The sequence below is a fragment of the Nesoenas mayeri genome (genome assembly GCF_963082525.1).
Source record: "Nesoenas mayeri genome assembly, chromosome: 4".
NCBI classification, from domain to species: Eukaryota; Metazoa; Chordata; class Aves; order Columbiformes; family Columbidae; genus Nesoenas; species Nesoenas mayeri.
In genome coordinates, this window is record NC_137540.1 from 70,650,932 (window position 1) to 70,672,620 (window position 21,689).

Here is a 21,689-nt window from a genome sequence, read left to right on the forward strand (position 1 = left end):
TTTCAGTCTTGTACATTTACCCCCACTCATGCTTTTTTCCCGTTTTTATAAAAAGGTGAGTTTCATACTAGCATTGATGTTAACAGGATGCCAAGATTAATATCCCAGCCAATTATGCTGTTTTATCTTTGTCAGTCTAAGAGCAGTGACTCAGCAGACACTGTATCTCAAAAGCAAAGACAAATAGTTCTGCAGGTTCCTTATGTTGTTGTTTACTGATCTGAAGAAAGCTGTAAAAGAGTGCTGGGCAGCAGAATAAAGGCATTTGAATGTAAAACATAGATAAATATGGTATAAACTTATTATTTGTCAGATTATTGATATTACTATTATTTAAGATAATTTTTTTCTTCCTTGCTTCGCAAGATATACTGGTGTCATTGAATATTTATTTATGTAAAAACCTAAACAACTAGACAGCAAAAACAGTAGTAGGGTGTTTTCTAGTCTACAGAACACTTTTTTATACTGCGTACTGATTGTGATCTCGATCAGCAAAACCGAGACACAGACATTGGTGGAAGCTTATGATTAGAGCAAGAACATGAAGTAAACAGAAAGAATGAAGAGAAACAAGTCAAAAAGGACATAAACAGTTTCAAGGAAACATTTTGCTTAACTGCTGTATATTGAGTAGCAGAAGGTAAAGAGCAGAATGGGATAACTTGCATGCAATTATAATCACTTGTTCCTTTTTTGAAGTAATATTGTGAGTCTTGAATCAATCCAATGTGGAAATCTGTAACAGTCTTTTAGCTGCTTGGTGTTAAGCCCTTTTCAACTAGGAACTTTTCAGCTCTTAGGAACACAGCCGTAATTTTACATTATCTTTACATGCCATGAAGAAGTAGATTTTATTTTTCCCTATTGACCATGAAATAGGTTATCTCGTTAATTTGAAGGTCCAGGAAACGACTTGGATTCGTTGTGTTGTTATTCTACAAACCCATGTGCAGCATGAAACAAATTGTCGTGATTACCCATACATGAATTGGAAATACTAAGTGTCATTCTGTGAGGGCTTTGAGGAGTTTCTGGTATTATAAATTATTTTATCTCTTTTATAGCTTGTATAGATGGCTTTGGGGAGGGTATCTGCTCAGTGGTGGAAGGCTAACTCACGCAATTAAATCTAAACAATGGTCATTAAGGGCACTGTTGAGAGCCAGGAGGATTTCTCTTTGTTATTCAAAACATCAAGCTCAGTGTGCATGTGAAACATTTACCAGGACTACTTTAATATCTGACATCTTCAGTGCTTTCCTTTTATGGTTTCAGTGATTGATTTATTGTTTGCCTTAGTTTGCAAATACCATACATTGTAATAAAAAGCCAGAAAAAAAGTTTGTACATATTTATCAACTAATGTCAAGTATTCTCTCTGCCATTACAATCAGAAACTTAGTATTTGTGCAAAACAAGTGTTGAAATACCTGTAAATTTAAACATCATACTCCTCAATTGCTGTTAAATGGGAAGAAGTAAGAAACATTTGGCAACTGGTGTCCTTTCCCCCCGGTTCGTTGCAGGGATCGCAGTATGTAACGTGCCAGCTGCCTCAGTGGAAGAAACAGCAGATTCTACCATGTGCCACATTCTGAACCTGTACAGGCGAACCACCTGGCTGCACCAGGCTCTGCGAGAAGGGACGAGAGTACAGAGCGTCGAACAGATCCGGGAAGTGGCTTCTGGAGCTGCCAGGATCAGAGGGGAGACCTTGGGCATTATTGGATTAGGTACGTTGGCTTGAGAGGTGGTTTAATCCTCCTCGCCTTCCATTGCTTTAAAAAAATTGCGAAGATTTGAGCTGTAGAAGTGGAACGCCTAGTTCGCTCCTCTGGGTAATAGCACCTCTTTCCTGGTGTTTATATGATAGGTCTCAAATGTTTTCCCCTTAGACAACACTATTTCCCTTAGAAAACTTTCTGTTGCTGATACCCTCTCAGTTCTTTGAATTCCTGTACATCTTTCTGTTGCTGTATTGTCTGCTGTCAGGAACACGGGTTGTAAGAGGAGACACCGTCGCTTCTCTTTTCTGTGACAAGGATCTTGCTTCTTCAGCCCAGTGTCACATGGATATGTTGTATTTCTTGTCTGTTGTCACATCTGGTTCTGAGTGCGCTTTTTTCCCTCTACTGTTTTTAACATATCTGAAGAGTCTTTGCTGCAGTAACAGCCTGCAGAGCAGTTATTCTGTGCATTTGGTTGAGCTGCAGCTTCAATTGTACTCCAGCTCAAATGAGAGGAAAAATACAGGCAAGAAAGTTTGAAATGTTTCCAGACCTAATAAAATCACCTACTTACCTCTCTGAATGGCCCTGAATGTGTTTCAGCATCTAACAGATGGATGGGCTTGCTTGAGATGAATTAATTACTGTCTGTTACACAAGTAGAGAAGAAAAACAAGCAAGTCAGATTCTATATAAAAATTATTCAGTCATGTGCTTGTCTTATCAAAGATCTGATAGATTGTGGATATAATTGCTGTGGTATTCATCCACAGGAATTAATAATACGATTTTGACAACAAGGCATCATACTTAAATGACTGTTCCTGTTACACATTGCTGTCAAATAACTCAAGTCACGAACTCTTAGTTTTGGAAGCTGAAAATAGCTTAGTGTTACATGGTACTCATTTAAATGAGTATGCAGCACACCAAAAACATCTTCGCAGTCAAAGAACTGCCTTTAAAATATGACTTTCAAGAAGACAGTAACGAAGTTGGCTTTTTCAAATCTATACCCATGTAATCATGCACCTCATGATTATTGCACTTACAGTTGCAGCATCTGTACATAAATAATCGACAGTCACCTGCAGTGTCTTTAAAAATGGAAATGCTTACCTGCTTTTTGGAATTTCATCCTTGCTCACGTGCTATGTGCATATTTGCTGGAGATATCTGTCCTGTTGGCAGTGCATTTTTTTTAATGCACAAATTCCAGACTGAGATTATAAGTGAATTTTGTGTGTGTTGGTTTTGTTGTGAATAACAGAAAAGCATCCAGAAACAAATGGATAGTCAGGTTGTCAATATGTGTATAAAGCTACATAAATTCTAGGTTTTAGTTTTAAAAAGCAAGGGTTTATGTGCATGATACACTAAAACGCTACTAAAATCTGATTTTAAAGGTGCACATCTGTTACAGTTCTTAACTAGCCATCTTCTTTAGCCTTTTATTGTTCCTATTTATTTTCATACAAGAGAGTATTCAGAACATGAAGGACAATTAAGTTCAAACTCAGTTTTGAACACTTCCACTGTTTCTTTTTGTGCAGGTGTGTGAATAGGCGTAACATTTTGATTTTGACCTGTTCTAGCAAACTCCTATGTAACTACCTTGTTTCCCTGAAAATAAGACAGGGTCTTATATTAATTTTTGCTCCAAAACTTACTACTTTCTTAAATGTATAGCTGCATGGACACTATTTAAATTGACCTTTTTTTCAAATGAACTATAACTAGGGCTTATTTTTTGAATAGGGCTTATATTTCGAGCATCCTCAAAAATCCTGAAAAAGCATGCTAGGGCTTATTTTTCGGGAAACAGGGTATGTTTTAATGAAGAATAAAAATGTTGTCTTAGAAGATATGGAAATAGGGCTGCACTGGACTTGGCATTTGAGCAATCCAGGCACTCAGGCTGTGATATACTCATTTTCCTATTACTGATCATTGCAAGAGGCCACCTGTCTCTAGTTTAAAACTAAAATGTGTATTTGCAACCGCCTTCAAAAGACTGTTGCCCTTAGGTTATGTTTCTTTAATAGTGGCTTCTTCCCACATCTGTAGTTTTACCTCAGTTTATTATTTTATTATGTCGACGCGTCAACATCAGAAGTGATGAACCACTGGGAGGCTATGAAGTGAATGTATTGTGCACAAAATAAACTTTTTGTTTGGTTGGTTTTATTTCTTAAAGGACTTTTCCAACCTGAATGATTCTGTGATTCTAATTTTCATCATCTGGAACTAAGTCCTCCTTTAGTTCTGTGTAGTATCGTTGTTTCTGTCTTTTCTCATTAATTTGCGTCCGAGATCACATCATATCTGAACCATAGCTATATTTCTCTGTTGTTCTCTTCAACTTGCGGTCTCTTCAGCAGTGAGTTGCTTAAATGTATCACTTTGCTGCTGAGCTAACTCCAGACCTTCCTCATGTCTGTTCTGGGCTTTTCTTGTGGTTTGCCAAAGAGAAACACCCCAGCTCTTGCCTGTCTCTGTTTCATTCCCTCCAAAGCTTCTCTACTCCCTTCCTTATCCACTGGTCTGGCCAAGTTTCATGACTCGTTTTCCTTTTTCTTTCCATCCCCAACTCTCTTTTCTTTGCCTTGTCTCATGCATATTCCTCCTTCGACACTTGATCTAGCCTACTTAATCCTATTACGCGGTGCTCCTCCTTTAAAGTTAACCCCGTCTCTCATCCGCTGCTTGTACTGAGCTGGCAGATAAGCAGAGACTCAACAGCGTGATGCCTCCTTCATGTGCTCGTTGGTACCATCCGTCATTGTTGTGTTGTTTGGTTTGTCTCTGAGCTCCTTAGGGCAGAGCCTGTGATTCTTGCTGTCTTTAGGAAGTGCGTGATTCTTTGAGCCTTACATAAATAATAATATCACATCATTAAACATCTGTCTTTGTCACTTTTAATCTTTATTATTATCCAGTGTCCTATATTTCAAGTGATGCATCACAAGCTTGGATAGTAAGCCCTGCTACCTTTTCACCTTATATCTACACATTTAGGGTTTTTTTAAAGGAGAATATTTATGAACAGCAGCAAGTACTTGAATGAATAGATAGCTGAACCTGCTTCTGCTGTAATGATGATTTTACAGCAGCGAAGGCAGTGAAGTCACACTCCCTTCCCCTTCCTTCCCAGCTACAAATGCTGATGACTAATAGCTAATGCATTTCCGCACTCGAGAGAGGTGAAATTCCGCCAAATACATTTGTCTCCGTATCGTAATGAATGTCATCACTCATTTTGTCTTTCCTCACCTGCTGTATTCTCTCAACAGTCCCACAGTCCTGACTAGATGTTGCCAAGAGTACTGATCTGCATTGTCAGACAATATTAAGGCTTAAGAGTTGGGTGGTATTACCATGCAATAAGTGATGTACCCTTAGCGGTCTCACTCGCTCTCTTCATGTGCTCAGCAGCAAATAGAATAAAGCGGCACTCTCTGCATTCCAGAGTTTTCCAGGAGGAAGTAAAAATTACCCAGATTCTCCATTAGTGTTACATAGACAGGAAGGAGCTGCTATACGTGAAAGTGCCTTTTCTTTACATGGAAGTCTGCGGGCAGGTAGTCAACATTTCCACAGTATCAACTTGGTAATATCAGCGTAGGATGCACGTTCTTTGCCCAGAGGCTGGGTGGGACATTGGCAACTGCAGCTACTCTGCTGTCACGCTCAAATCAGCAAGGTCAAGGTCAGAGACACCTGTGAACTGGGTGAGTCAGAAGACTTTGAGGGAGTCGATGGGTCAGACTGTAGCAGGAGACCTGGTTGGTTTTGATGAGTCTCTCCTAACGCTTCTGCTGTCACTGAAATGACGCACAGGCTTTGAATAAATCTCCGAATTTTAAAATAGGCTTTTACTACTTTCTGCTTTTTTTTGCAATTGTATGCAACATTAATTTTCTGCATTCTTCCATACTACAGACCAAGAAGTTCATTTAATATTTTGAACTTCGGAATTTGCCTTCCCTGGAAACAGCCATGAATATTCATAGCAATCACACATGCTTTTGAGATAGAGTTGTCCCAAAGATGGGATGCTTTGTGTGCTGTTCTGTTGCTCTTGATCTGCTGTGGTAGGTTTTGAGCCACCCTCATATCCAGGAGAGTCTTTTTATTTCCTGAAAAACTCTTATATAATAAGTAATAGGTTTGTGTTTGTACTTTATTGTCAGACTGTAGTTTAAAAAGGAATTGGCAAATTATGTATGTCCACCTGTATATTTGTCTAACGACTGAGACTAATTATGAATTGTCAGTTGCAGAAGAGTTTTATCCCACAAAATAATTGTAAAAAGACAATTCTGGCTGGAAATACACGTGTGTGATTCCCAAGTGTTTCAGAAGGAAACTTTGCACACAATGGGGAAGGCTGTGGTTTATTAGCCTGGTTGCAATGAATGGAAAGTGTAGCTTTAACTGGAGAGTCTGTTGTAAGAGATTTCACTGTCATGAATCCCCTCAGGTATTAGTGTTGTAAAGAGTGTAAAAAAGAACAGATGACAGAATGTTGCATGTGAAAATGACTGGAGCTGGAGTAGAAGCCCTACGTTTCCTTTAAAAAAAAGAAATAAATTGTTTACAATTGTGTGACCGATTCCTTGAGCTGTGAACATGCCAAAATTTGAAAATAATTCAGTGTCTGTGCTGAAAATAGTCTAATTCAAGTTTATAAAAAAAACAGCTTAGAAAGCAAACAAATAACCTGTACACAAGTATTGAAATAATGCATTTAGAAGAATATTTTAACTTGGTGTCCCCAAAGAAAAGCAGACAGCCCCCATCAGATTGACACGCTGTTTAATATTCCAAGCACATCTATCGCTAAGCACTGCAGAACTGCTGCGTTCAGGTTAAATGATCAACAAAAAAACCTTTCTTCCTGTGGCTTCTTAAGTTTATTCAAAGAGAAACTGAAAAGCAGAGGGAAATCCCTTCAAGGCAATTGGAAAGAGACGGGATTTCCCTATGTTAATTTGATGCTTTTTTGAACAAACTCAGATGTTACAAAAGAAAACTTGTTGACTTTTTTTTTTTTAAAGGATACATGATGATTATGGCGTGCCTACTGATGCTTTTGAAATGCCTTTTTCTGACATTCGTAATACAGTAACGTGTCTAGTGTATAGTCTTGTAACCTGAAAAGTGTGTCATTTCTTGTTCTTCCAAGTATCCTTAGTCATGAGATGTATTCACTGTTTTTTCTCAGTGTTTTACTGGTAGTGTGTCAAAAGGAAATACGTACCTCCTGATAGAAATACGTACCTCCTGATACATGTGATGCCTAAAGGCAATTTCAGGCACAACCGGGAAAAATGACAGTCAGGAAAGTGGAACAGAGAGAAATGAAGGTCCATGTGAATAGCAAATGGTACCACACTCTTCTGAACTAGGTGCCATATGATGGACTGTATTTATTCATCATTTAGGTAGATGGTTGCAAAATTTCTGAAAGACCTTAGATGACAGGATTCTAGCAGGCATTTTAATGCCAAGAGGATGTTATTCAAAATGAAAGAAAATACCAGTTCAGAAAGGAGATTCCGTGCATTGAGAGTGGTTGAGCTTCAGATTAAACAAATTGTCTTTTATTGCATCCATTTTTGAGGATTAATTTTATAGCTTTTTATTAAAGCCAGCTGGTCCGTCATGGGTAAGAATAAGTCCTTGGCGGGATGTGTTCACAAGCAGTCGTGTTTTGCCATAAACAGGCCCAGCAGACGAACCCTTGCATTACACAGATTATTGCAGATTACGTGACATCTTCTGGCCTTTCAGATCTCTGATTGCAAAGGGTGCAAACCTGCTGCTTTATTTCAAACAAAGGTGGCGTGAAACAGCCTATATGTAACATTCCTGATCATAACGATGATTTCAAGTGAGATGGGAACCGCTTCTTCATTTTTATCTTCTTCCCGTTGCTGTACCAAACATCACGGTTTGGTACAAGCGTTTGCAATAGACAGGAGGAGGCTACCTTACACCAGCTGCTTCGCATCTGTTCTCATCGCGTATTTATCTTGTTCTAGGGCGTGTTGGACAAGCAGTAGCGCTACGTGCCAAAGCCTTTGGCTTCAGCGTGATTTTCTATGACCCGTACCTGTCGGACGGCATGGAACGCGCGCTGGGGCTGCAGCGGGTGAGCACTTTGCAGGACCTGCTGTTCCACAGTGACTGTGTTACCCTGCACTGCAACTTGAATGAACACAATCATCATCTTATTAACGACTTCACCATAAAGCAGGTAATAATCTCTGTGGACACCCTCCACACACTGGTGCTGGTTGCTGACACTGCATAGCATTTATCTGCGTAAACAGGCAGATTCTTATTTGAAAGGAATTTCTCTTTTGCTGCTTTGAGATCAAGCAGGTGTATAAGTGATTAAGAAATAGGTGGTGGCTTATTATTATTGCTTTTATTGTCTTTTTTTACTCAGTAACATTGCACTTGTGGAAAATAATTTGCTCTTCTTAATTTTGCTCAGATTTAATAAAGTTGCGTTTATGTAAAAGCACTTTTCCTATGTCTTCTAGTAGCTACTTCCTTGACCTGTGTACTTTCAGGTAGTAGTTCTACCTCTCACTCTTGTTCCTCAGTTTCAGTTCTTTAGATGCATTTTAAGGATTATGACTAAATGGCTCCCCCCTGTGCGCAGTCCTGATGCTTGCAGAGCGCTTCTTGGATGGATCACATTCACAGCATTCCATTATTTGGAAAAATAATGTTTCTTGGAATTAATACTAACCTCTCTCTAAAGTTTTAAGTAATATTAAAATAATTTCAAAATCTAGGTGTAGGAACTAGTCCATTATTGACTAATTTGATAGTAAGCATTTTCATTAAATGTCTAGATTCTGACTCCAAATTCAGTGTAGGTAACAGCAAGAAATATAACATGGAGATGTAAGAATGTAGGTATTGTGCAGAAAAGTTGATTTTGCTGTTCTTTACACCTGCAGTGTCTGTATGTGTTGGTAACAATGACAGCAGCACTCTTGCAGTAAAATCGTTGCTTGACTTCTGAGAAGTAGTTTGTACCTACTACTCTTGAATTTTAGGAGAACTTAAGTAGTTACTGAATGTGCTCCACAGTCATGGGATCACAGCAGAACAGTGCCCATGTAACACACTTATTGATTCGACAGTTTGGGGATTTTGCAGATCCATCTCAACATAAAATCAGGGTTTGGGATTTAAACTCTAAAAAAAGCTAAGTAGTTTAAAATGCAAATCTCTAAGAGGACACAGGTCTGTCACCCTGCCCTGAACATTCTCTTTTGTTGTGTGCTCAGGTACATTTAATGGTTATTACATGGCTAGATGCCTTTGCAAACAGACATCTAGACCCAAACAGAATCATGCTGAATTCAGGGACCACCTGGAGGCTTAGCAGCGGTCACTTCGTGTACTATGAAACTTGGGCCAGTGTCTCAGGAGGTGTTTCAGTGGAGGTGGATAAATGTGATGAGCTTTGGAGAGGGCTTAGTGCATTAATCAGAGAAATAAACCAACTAAAAGAGGTTAAAACTGAGTGATAGCATGAAATGCCTATGATAAAGTCTGTACTGGAAAGGATATCGTAAGCATTTATCTCTCTATTCGTTATCCTTCATGAGTAAAGCAAAGACTAAAATGGCAGAAGATAGTTCTTGCTTTGGATAAAGTTTGAATGGAGCAGTCTGTGCTGTAACAGCTGATGTGAAAGACATAAAGTTGTAACACCTCTGACTGCTTGTTTTTGTAGAACACATCTTCTGAGTATGTGTCAAAGAGACGAAAAGCTTTTTTTAGGCTGACAGATGTTAGAGTTGGCCTAAAATTTTCAGAGAGCATGGCATGCCACTGTTGTCCAATATTGCATGCTCATGTAATAACCAGTTTTTAAACAGAGAAGTGTGGCTCATCTCATTTCACTGAAGTATCACCCTGAATTTTGTCTGGAATCTGAAAGTATGTAACCTTAAAATGTCTTTGAAAATTTGGTGTCAGTCTTTTCTTTGAGTAGCTTTTCCCTTTAATTAGGGAGCATTGTGCCCAACCATCATGCTTGGCCTTGTACTCTCAGCATAGCTCACAGAAGTGTTTCAGGCTTGTGTTTATTGAACCCAGGGCAGTCGAGTGCTCTTAAGAGAAGCTGAGGTCATCTTTAGTTTTGCAAATATGAGAAAAAGACGCTGCAGTTTAAACGCTCTACATTTTTACAGCAGCTGTGCAGGTTTGGTGTAGGTGAATTTACCAGATCTCAGCAGTTCTAGCTGTGAAGCTCTTTCAAGTTTCCACCCATTAAGGGTCATCTCCAGCTGCATCCATCCACCCTTGTAGTTTTGTCATGAGTCACGTAATTCATTCCCATTAGAGTGCGTTTATGCAGCCATGTTCTGTTTGATTTGGACTTGCCTTAGTACTAGCTTCAGAGTTTTGTAAATAAGTCTTAAAATGAAAACTCAAGCAAGGTTATTAAGATTGGACAGACGATTTTAGCAAGGTTCACTTTGATTAAAGTTTTCAAGTCCTTCAAAGGGCATATAAATACACTAGGCTATACTTAAAACTCAAATTATCTATTTGAAGAGCACAGAAATAGGAAGGGTGTATAAACTCCCACAAGCCTCTGTGGTGATTGTCACTTGGGCGAGCCTTCCTGCGCTAGTTTTGATCTAGTTCTCAGCTGACTTAAGCAGTGGAGATGCTATGGTAGTTCCCATCAGGAATGTCTTGTAGTAGCAACTACAAGATCATTCCTTAAGATCAGGCCACCGTTTCCTCACTGCTCTAATTGCCAAGTTAATTACAGAAAACTAAAAGAAGTGTCCCTTAGTTCTGCTCCTGGAGGTGGACTTTGGTTTTGCTGTAGAGACCAGTAGATGGTTCTCTTGCAAGCCCAGGAATTTGCAAATGGAGAGAGGCAGGGCCACCCTAAACCTAGTGAGATGGCCACCAAAATATGGTGGTGTTTTTTCTTACAAGCTTACTGCAAGCATAAACATGTTAATTGTTTAATATTCCCTGTGATCTCATGTAAAAAAATCTCGTAGCAGACTTTAATCCAAACCTCCTTGTTGTGCATGAATTTGGCATTTCAAATCAGTCTTTCAGAGTAAGGATCCATTTACATAAGCTTGAGTTTGATGTGTAGGTTTCAAGTAGTTGACTTGGCGTCAAAATGTTGGGGTTTTCTTGTTCTTATGGTGAGAGATGGAGTCAGTATGAAATGAGGTTTCTATCGTTCATCTTGGCTATGGTTCCTGCTCTTCGTATGCTCACCTTCCCACACAGAAATGCTTCTGAGACCAGAAGCTGTTTGAGACATCTGGTAAAAGATGAAGTATTAGGGTGGCTGCAAGCAGGATATAGTAATTTATCTTTTTTTTCCGTACCATCTCTCTTATTTAAACCACCACTTTGTTTTCATGTTGTGGATATATTATGGTGTAAATTCTTGTAGTTCTCCCCACACAGTGTCATCTACAATGTTAATGTGTACAAAGCACAGCACAGCTTCTCTCCTGGGCACACAGCGTTCTCAACCAAATTCATTTTCATGCCTTGTAATTGAATAATATAAGAATTCTTTAGACCTTTATTTGAAAAGTCTCACAGGGAGGAGGAAGCTGAAGAAACAAAAATGAATAAAACATAGATGTACTGTGTTTGGCAACTGAAGGGAAAAGTGTTTGAAAATCCAAAAGCATTGGTTTTTCTGAAAAAATCATGTAGGCTTTTACTTGTGTGAAAGTTGAAAATCACAAAATATGAATTTGTTTAAGAATGTGTTGTAGTTTCTATCTCATGCAATTTCACAGTGAAACAAAAAGGCATAAAATGATCTGTCACTTTCATATGCACAGTTGCGTCTTTTGATCATGTTACTGCACAATATCTGAAACAACGCTTCTGTTAAAAGACACTACTTACAAGAAACAAAAGGTTATTGAGTGCTGTGAAATAGCATTTTACGTTAGAAGCATCACATTTTGTGGTACTTTCTAATGGAAAGGGAAGACAAACTGTTACAGGTTAAACCAGCTGAATAGCCTTTGTTGTAATGGATGCTTCGTTTGAGTAAAAAATAATGCCACAACTATTTTATTTCATTTATTTTTATTTCATCATTCTTGTTTTTAACTTTCCCTAGATGAGACAAGGGGCTTTCCTGGTCAACACAGCTCGAGGTGGGTTAGTAGACGAAAAAGCACTTGCACAGGCCCTGAAGGAAGGAAGGATACGAGGGGCAGCCTTAGATGTACATGAGTCAGAACCATTCAGGTGCTTTTCCTTTTCTTTTTATTTTGTTCACTTTCTTATTTTTAAGTCTTAGTGCATGATACAATCAACAGCAACAAGTAAATGGAGTTTTCCCTTCATTTGGTAGCTAAATACTCCTTAGCAAAGCAACGCGAATCTGTGCAGCACTGGACTAATGAAAATGTAGATATGGAGCTTGTGTATATGGTCAGAAGTGAAAACAGTGACTTCCAAGATCTAATTCCTTTTAAAAAAATGTAAAAATCCAGTGGGTTTATATAGTGGAAATAGAAGGGACTTGGGTTCAAATCCCAAGCATGGCTTTGAGTAGAGTGTTCCTTTGTCATTGGTGCAACACTGGAGGCAACTAATGTTGATGTCCGAACAGACTTTTTCAGAAGGCAAAATGTTGAGATTTGGTGTGAGAAATAACTACTTCAGGACACTTTACTGCAGGTAAAGCCATGTTTTTGTCCAGATTGCCTCTGCAGGAAAGCCATAAATGTAATAGGTTGCAAAAAAAGTTAAGGAAGTTAGAGCGCAGATTTGGGTTTGTTTTGCCCTTTATCGGGGGAGTAGTAACTCTGCTGTCGTGAGCAGAGCTGGTGGCACAAGCTTTGGTTTTTGGATGGCACCGAGAAGTCCAGCATTTTAGGCAGAAATACACCACTCGCCATAGTGGCGTTGGTATTACGATATCAACGCTCCTAGTCAGAAATGAGCCTGTTTGATATGTCCTTGGGTCTTGAGCCTGATTTCTGAGTTACGAGTCATGAGAACAGAATGATGTAGCTCAGTTTTAGTGTGTAACAAGGTATTTTTCAGTTGTTCACCCTGGGCAGGGAGAAATGTTAATTTTAATTGGAATGATCCACATAAGTTTTTGAAAAAGAACAGATTCAGTACTTGACAACAGGTTGTAAAGACTGTAGAGAGGACAATCTCTCTCGTATCAGCTTGGGGGAGTAATAGAAGCTTTAAAAAAAAAGAATAGTATTATTTTAGGGTAGAATTTTTATATATCTACTGAGACACAATACCACATCACAGAAATTTATGTATGCATACCTTTACTTCTAAATGTAGTCACAATGCAGTAATGCTATGCAATGCCAGAGCCCAACAGCTCGTGGGACTTTGGGCTACGGACGTTCTTCCAATTCAGAGCTCAGATCTGCACCAGCAGAACATTGCACCTCTAGGAAGCCACATTTACTGCATGGAGATGCCATCTGCAGAGATTCAGCTGCAGGATTACAGCCACAATTTCCTTTGGCTTCAGTGCTGCGTGTCTATCTGATCGCAGCGTGCAACTCTTTATTCAAGAGTTTTGCCAGATATTCTGATGTTTATTGAACTACAGATGAAATCTGTTGGTTTATGAGTTCTGACCAACTCTGAAAACACACTTTTGTCTTAAAATATTCTCCTCTTGTTACAATTGACTAAGTTTATTAAAACTGGAAATAAATAGGAGGAGTAAGTTTCAGTTACTTTCAGATTTTTTACTCTGTGACAGCACTTTTACACAGGTTTATTGCTTTGCCTGAAAATCAATGTGTAAAGTAATTTTCCTTCTTTCTGTGAAGTTTCTGTAAATGAACAGGAAAGAAAAAATAGTTAAAAAGAACAAAAAACAACAGTTGCCAAAAAAAAGTTGAGGCTGCTGAGAGTAAGATTTTTATTTAAGTGACTAAACGTCACATTGACAGTGACTCTTGAGAGGACAGAGCTTTGTTGGCTAATGCAGTAAAGCTGTGATGCAGTGGACAAATAGAATGGCATCCTGAATTGATTTGGGTCTTGCTTCATGCATTTCTGCACCAGAACTGCAGCGGCAGTGGTTGTAGTGAGGAATAAGTGCATAGGACAGAAGCTAATGTTGCTACTTTATTTAATTCTACCCTTTTGAGTCTATGAGAAGTGATTGTTGCTTATTTATACCATGAATAGTGTATTAAATTAACTGACAGATTAAACCCAACAACGAGTAGAAATACAGTTCTGTTGTAGAAATTAATCTGTGTATGTACAAATCCATCTGGCCCCCCCCTTTTTTCCCTCCCCTTTTCTCCCTCTTCCCCAGCCCCCAATATTTTTGTCATTTAATCCTGTTTTAAATCTTCATTTAGCTTTAGTCAGGGCCCCTTGAAGGATGCACCAAACCTGATCTGTACCCCACACGCAGCCTGGTATAGCGAACAAGCCTCAATTGAGATGCGGGAGGAAGCAGCACGGGAGATCCGAAGGGCGATCACAGGTACTAACTCACCTCAGTAGCTCCTTCACTGTGTTTTTCTTTTTTTTTGACAAACTTTTTCATTCTTTAGTCTTGAAAGATGCTGAAAAGAACCAACCTTAGGTTTTGTTGGCCACTTCTGATACTTGGAATATAGAAACTAACAGATCCCCACCAAGTGTGTTCTCAGAACGGATCATTTTTGGAGGTTCATTGCAATTACAGCGAAGGCAGGCGCTGCAAAATAAGTACTTTTTCCATACAACATAAATGTACTTATATGTGAAAAACTTGCATGTGTTTCGTTGTTGCTTGTAAATATTACACATTTGATGGGTTTGACTGCAAGTAACCCAGATATTGCTGATAATATTTCATAGGTTTCCCTAGGTGCCCCCTTGTATTTGTCTTGAGCAGTTCAATTTCCTTTAATTTTCTCCCTTTGGCTCCTTTGTATTTTCCGAAGTTCATCCAAATTTGTCTTGGAGGATGATGTGGAATTTCTGTGTATTTAAAGCTGTGATGCTCAGAGATAAAGCATCTAGAGCTTTATGCTGTTCCTAGTAATTCTCATATCCCAACAACTCGTTCTCTATGTCAAAACAAAGTTTTCCGTGTTTTGTTTGGAGGGTGCTCTAGTTTAGATGTTCCTCTCTTTAAAGCATTTCTAAAGAAGTCTGGCATTTTAAAGAGCAAAGTCTCTTTGTTATATAACTACCATGTAATTGTAAACTGTTCACATAAGAGAAAACAGTTATGTCTTGAACATGCACTGCTAATAAATAAAATGAGAAGAGGGAGCCATTTGGCATTAGTTTGAATCCCTTGTAGCCTGAAATAAAAGGGAGGATTTTCATAGTGGAAAATGATTCATTAAGCACTAATGTTCTTTCTTTAGTGGAACTTCGCTGTTTCCCCCCTGGCGATATAGGCTGAATGCTCTGCGGACATGAGGGGCCATCTGTGTCACCTTGAGAGCAGTTCAGTGCCAGCACATTCTCTGTTACACAAAAAGCACCCGCAGTGGCCTTTTCTAGAGGAGCTGGGCAATTTAGTTTCATTTATAGCCTGTGCAGACAGAAGATGCTCCTCGGGATGGTGATTAAAGGCACCTCCTGAACTCCTGATCTGAGTTGCCCTTTACAGGACTATTTATTGGTGTTTTAGGGGTAATCTGAGGAGTCGGACCATCCCTTTGCTGTAATTGGTCCTTGTGCTTATACTCCAGAAGAGCTCTCATATTAATAGTATATTCATTAAGTTCTTGTGTAACTATTACCTGCTCCCAAACAGCTCTGGGAGTCATTGCAGACACCAGCGTACGATACATACTTGAGTGATAATCGATGCGCAAATAAGCATTAACAGGCTAAGATCTGAAAACTAAATAAAAGTCAGCTATACGGAGCTATTTTTGTGTTCAATACTGTGCAATAGCCCAAACATCTGTGCCTAGGAAGACAGTTCTATACATTCTTGAAGTGTGTGATTGTGCTATCAGCCTTCTAAATCGTTGATTTGTATTGAAGCTGTCAGCACTTCAGTGTTTGCACGTGGTTTGTAGTTAAGATTAAACCGAGGCCAACAGTAGGGAGGTGAGGGTGACATTGAATTGTGGTGAAACAAACGCAGGAAAGATAAAGGAAATGTGGAATAAAGCTGAATATGTGAAAGCCATAGGGAAACACAGAGGGGAAAGGGTGTGGAGAGAGAGAAGCTAATTGGAAAAAGGTGTACAAGGAAGGAATGCAGGCTGTGACCACCATCTGACAATAAATATGTTGTTCTGCTTTTCCAAAAAAAAGTCAGTGATATTCTGCTCTATAAAATAGAAAGTAAATATCTTTGAATATATTTTTGGGCACCAAAACATTCAAAGTATTAAATAAGGAGAACTGCAGAAAATGGTAATGGAACAAATGGGAAGGCAAGCGTGGCAAGTGAAAAGATCTTCATGAAATAAGCTTAACATAAATACTCTTTTGTAAGGGGAGACTAGTAGCACATGCCTACAGAAGTTAGCAAATATTTATAACTATTTTTAGCGTAAATACTTTGAGAGCAGAAGGCACGCAATTATTTTTAATATTTTAATTTCCTCTCCCTCACTGCATCCCAGGTCGTATTCCAGACAGCCTGAAAAACTGTGTTAACAAAGATCATTTGACTGCAGCTACACATTGGGCCAGCATGGATCCTGGAGTGGTTCATCCAGAGCTTAATGGTGCTGCATACAGGTAAGCTTGCTGCCGGTGTGAAAGAAATACCTCCTTAATTTGGAGGTAGGTGTTCCAGAGTAAATAAAAGACCTTCCTATTAATAAATGAAGTGGTTTGAGATTAGACCCCAGTATTCACAATTGTTGCATTGGGGAGAATGATCTCATTTTGCTAGTCGAAGTCAGTCATGCAGTGCCTAAGTATGTTTCCTTTTCTTATCTTTTTTCTGTGTAGCTAGTAATATCTGAACAATGTACAGTTTTCTGTATATTCCAGTAAAACAATTCTGGTCATGTCCAGTGAGTGCAGTGGAAGTTTATGTTCCTTTTGCTGGAGGTAATGATGCAGCAGTAGCTTACAGAAGGACTTGCAATAATAAACTATTGTTCCGTGGTTTTGTGGCCTCCAGATATGAGAGAACAAATAATTCAGTAGTGGATACAGTGGAATAGCCTATGGTGATTATGAAAATACGTTCAAAGTAGTGTTTTCTAAATTATGCATTTAATTTTTAAACAAAAGCATTTGAGGGACTTGATCTGTGTATTCTCAATCAACTGTGAAAGCAGCTCTTAATAATTAATAGAAAGGGGCAGTTTTTTTACATGTAATATGTAGGGTCAGTAGTTTGTTTGCTTGAGAGTCTTTCTTTGTCCCTTTATCCCTAGCAGCTGTTCTAGTAGCAGATTTTTCCTCATAGCCAGCTTCACGCAATTTTTATTTACAAAAAACATCCGCAATTTTGTATCTTCCAGTACGGTATTTACTCCTAAGTAGGATGAAGGTGGCTGACAAAGCCCCGGTCAGCTGCTTCCCTCAGTGCTTTGAGGGAAGGGACAGTGCAAGTCCTTTTGTTATTTTTTTTAATACTGCTTTGTCCCAATCTTTCTGCTGTCCTTCATACATTTCTTTGTCCTTCTTCAGGAGACCCACCCCAAACTTTCAATAGATGTAGGATTTTTTATGCATGTGTTACCCCGTATGAGAACCCAGCCGTGCAATGCCAAGAAGTGACACAAAGCTCTTGTGTCCCAGTGACTTCTAACAGAAAGGGACAGAGAGGTGACAGGAGAGCATCACCACCCTCTGCTGTCATCTCCTTATCAGCAGCTCTAAGCACACCAGAGGAAAAGAACAACTCGGATTTATCAGCGTGTGTGTATCTTGAATCGCATCGAGATCTTTATTTTTTGAAAAAGCCCCCCTAGCCCTAAATATCTGCAGAAGGGTGGTTTTTATTTGCTTAAATGTAAAGTTCAGGCGCGTGTGTTCTCTTCAACACAGTGTGTTGTATTAACGCCCTCAATTTTTGGAGAGCTGGGGCAGGAGCACAACTGGCCACTCCAACCCTCTCGTGGTGCTTGGGAACGGGGCTGCGTGCCCCAAATAAAATGCAGTTGTTTGTGCTCATTTTGGGGGGTCAGAAGGCCAGGAGAAGCAGGCTTCACCGCTAGAGAGGGATTTTAACTTAGGAATGATTTGGAAATTAATGGTTTACAAGGTGAAGACAGTATGTATTTAATTTAAGGAGGATAAGCACAGAACTGAATGCCTTTTTCAGACATTGTTTCAATCAATTTTTTTCAACAAAGGAAGTTCATCTTAAATAATTTTCAACTTGAAAATTATTTTCAAGTACAAAATAAAACTCATTTTGGGAACTTTGAGAGAGAAGTTATACAACAAATGTTAAACATCTTTTTGGAGAGATGGTAGAATAGTGGTTGAGTGTGACCAAAGGCAGTTAATGTTTTGTGCAGTATAAAATACGCAGAACTTGAAGCTCAGGCTTTATGAAGAAATTGGTTTCAGTAGCAGTGTTTGATGATGCTTAATTTCTACCTGGATTAAGTACAGAATGTGAATTGATTGTTCAAAACAAATTTTTCTGTCTTTGCAATCCAAGATTACGTTCAACTAACACAGTTGTGGAGTCTTTTACAGGCAGTGTGATGTTTCAGATGTGCTAATACCTGTATCATACTCATGTAACTGCACTAGAAGATAAGACCCGGATAATTTTTTATATGGTAAAAAATGCAAATTGCTCATTTGGTGAACTAAGGACACTATTTTATTCTGGATATGTCATTTACTTGTGTTTTGATGTAGGTCAGAGCTCTTTAAATTATCAGATATTATCACGAGCAAAGAACACTGAGTATCCATCAGCAGAATATAATCTAGATCTTCTGAATATCGTGGTATTCTGTGGAAAACAAAACCATTGATGTGTGACATGCAATACGCTGTCCCAACACGAAAGGTGAAGTGAACAGGACCTATCCCAAGAGTGAAGATGAACAGTATTCCTTAGAAGGAACTATTTGTAGTAGTCTTGGTGAAGCAGTGTAACATACCTGCTCTGGTGTTATCGCTGTTTATTTGTTCCTGAGCTGCCTGTTAAAGAACCCCGATCCATGACCTGTGTCACAGAGCCTGCAGGTTGTAGGCAAAATAAAACCCCACAGCCAGAAAACAGTGATTGTGCAATTTCTAGATGCGTCGACCTATCTCTCTGCCTTCTAACAGTCAGAAGATGAGAATATCCAGGTACTGGAAAGGTGCTTGGGTGAGAATAGTCAGATGTTGGTAATTCAGGAGTTGTTTCATGTTGAGGTGTTTCACTGGTGATTTTCCAACCGTCTTGTAAGATAAAAACATGCACTGTAACTTTTAAGCTCTTTTGGGACAGATTGAGTTTCTTGAACAGAGCTTAATGTGGTGAGTTCAAGATGCTTCTGTAGTTTAAAAAATACAATAGGTTAAAAAATACATAGAAATTCCAGTTGTCTTTCAGTTGTAATTAAGAGGGCTATAGGATTGTTCTTCATAATTGTGAGGGAAGGGGAAGGAACAGTAAGAATTAGCAGAGGAGTTGTGATCTCTCACTTCTGCTTTCACAAAAATTTAATTCAGTGGACGTTTTACCTGCAAAATGTTTCAGTTTATTGCTGCCAGAGGAGGAAGATTGGGAGCAACTTCATGAAGTGCTGGAGGGAATGTATTTGCTGGTTTAGAATAGAAAAGGAATGAGTAGCAGCATTAGGGAAGGTTATGTGGGGTAGAAATACCCACGTGTAAAGGCTGCTGAGTTTATGTGTTCTCATTTCGGAGGTACAATTTGAACAACGCTGATGATTAAATTAAAAAGGGACAAAAATTTCAAGAAGAGAATGGCAAAATAGGGTTAGGAGCTGTCAAGCACAATACAGTTTCTGTAGAGAGGAACGTTCTCTTTTTGGCTCCTGTCGCTGTGTAGCTTTAGGACAAGAAAAACAGTCGTGGGGCTTTTGGCTGTTACTAAAAGTCTGTAGGAAGGTGTGTCTGAGGATTTGGGCTGGCAGGTAGAATCCCAATTATTAAACCTCGGTGTCCAAGGGAAGTATTTTTATATACAGAAGGAGTATCTGGAGTCAAAACAGAATTGCAGATACGTACTTGAACTGCTTCATGTGCTCATAAGGTAACTGCTAATGCTCCTGACCCAGCACTGTCCATTTTCATGAGGGGCAGATCTCACTGTTCTTCCTGAGGGAAACACAGTTGTAGAATTGTCTGTCTCTCTGATTTCTGCTGGCTCTGGTGCGTTGATGCTCAGGGAATATGCTGTTAGAAAGTAGTGATGCTGTGTTGGAAACGATTGCCGTGTTGGGCTTTTAAATGGAAGCTTTTGTCACGTTGTGTTGTGGTTTTTGCAAAGCACCTAGAGTAACACATAAGCTGTTTCAAAATCAAATTTAAAGGAATAAAACAACACCAAATCCGACAGTTTTCATAGGAATTGAAGAAAATTTGATTAATAAAATTCAAATTGAGGTACTGAAACAAGCAACGAATTCCATTAGCAACCACAAATTAATTCTCTGGAGAATTAATTAGCATAGGAAACCCTGCAAATATGTGCACAGTTGGGAGCAGAGTTGTGTCCTACAGGTGGTGGGATCGTCCACAAGCTGGTTATCCATCCCAGGTACAGCCTGTGCTGTGATGTGTAGGAATCTTTCCCCGGATGACCAGCCCGGCGTACGGTATCTCAATGTGCCGCGTCGGACAGCCGTGCCGAGCCCCTTTGACATAATAAATGTGCTTTCCTGCAGCTTTTTGCCTCCTCTGAGTTTTGTGTAGGTTCTGAATTTATTTTCTATGAGTTTGAAGGAACTTAGGATGAGCACCACTGATACACTTTACATCAGAGAAGGTGCTACTGGAACGGGATGAAATTCCCTGATGCATTGAGCACCAGTGGGAAAGCAAAATAATGTGATATTTGAAAAAAGCTTGACTAGACTACAAGTGCCTTTTCTCCCATTTATTTCCAAGTAAATACTAGGCTAGCAAATGCCACAGTGAGTAAGTGGTAGTTTTGTGTGTTTAGGCTTTTAAATGGATAACGCTCTCATTAGGGTGCTTGTGTGAGCAGAATACAGCAGAGAACGGGGGATGAGTGTCCAGCGTTATGATGGGGAAGCAAAGGGACAGTGTGAGTGGCCAGCGTGAGATAACTTGCAAACTGATATTGAGGTACTTGGCTAAAAAAAACCCCTTATTTCCATTAAAAGCTGTGTTTATTAATCACATCTGAACTTCAGGACTGAAACAGTGTATTGGTTTCAGCCCAATAATATCAGAGTTGTCATAAAATCAAGCTGAATCAGAGGGTGATTTTCGTGTATTTAGGCCTTAATGTTCATCCAGGAGTAACAAATATTTAAAACGATGCGTAGTGGTTTGTGTTGGGATCTCTCCTTCGTGCAATCTGCCTAAAGCACTGGTCCTGTATACCTACTGCTGGTTCGCTTTCAAACAGGTACAGTGGCAAGTTTGGTGCTGAAAAAGTCACTTGGGTTTAATAGGCTTGAATTTGTTGTCTTAAGAATGTGTGGGTATGGTTGCTCTTTTGGGGCTACGATTGCAAGATCAGTTTAAAGAAATATTTCTTCAAACCACAACAATTTCTGTGTGAGAATGAAGGTGTGGTGGGGGGGTAAAATCCCTGGAAAAGTCATAGGACAGAGGTATTCCATGGACAAGTTTGCTGATGACACCAAGCTGGGAGGAGTGGCTGACACGCCAGAGGCTGTGCTGCCATCAGAGACCTGGACAGGCTGGAGAGTTGGGCTGGGAATAACCTAATGAAGTTTAACAAGGGAAAGTGTAAGAGTCCTGCATCTGGGCAGGAACAACCTCAGGTTCCAGTATAGGCTGGGAAATTACATATTAGAGAGCAGTGTA

General features: G+C 39.3%; 1 protein-coding gene across 9 annotated transcripts in view; it reads left to right on the plus strand.

Annotated features, from left to right (window-relative positions):
• CTBP1 (C-terminal binding protein 1) overlaps window positions 1–21,689 on the plus strand; it is a 69,118-nt gene that overhangs the window by 44,998 nt on the left and 2,431 nt on the right. For all 9 annotated transcript variants that reach the window (XM_080343913.1, XM_080343912.1, XM_080343916.1 and 6 more), the window contains 5 exons: window positions 1,530–1,736; window positions 7,778–7,992; window positions 11,887–12,017; window positions 14,129–14,256; window positions 16,355–16,472. In XM_080343913.1, coding sequence (XP_080200039.1) covers window positions 1,530–1,736; window positions 7,778–7,992; window positions 11,887–12,017; window positions 14,129–14,256; window positions 16,355–16,472 — 799 coding nt within the window. The remainder of the gene's footprint in view (window positions 1–1,529; window positions 1,737–7,777; window positions 7,993–11,886; window positions 12,018–14,128; window positions 14,257–16,354; window positions 16,473–21,689) is intronic.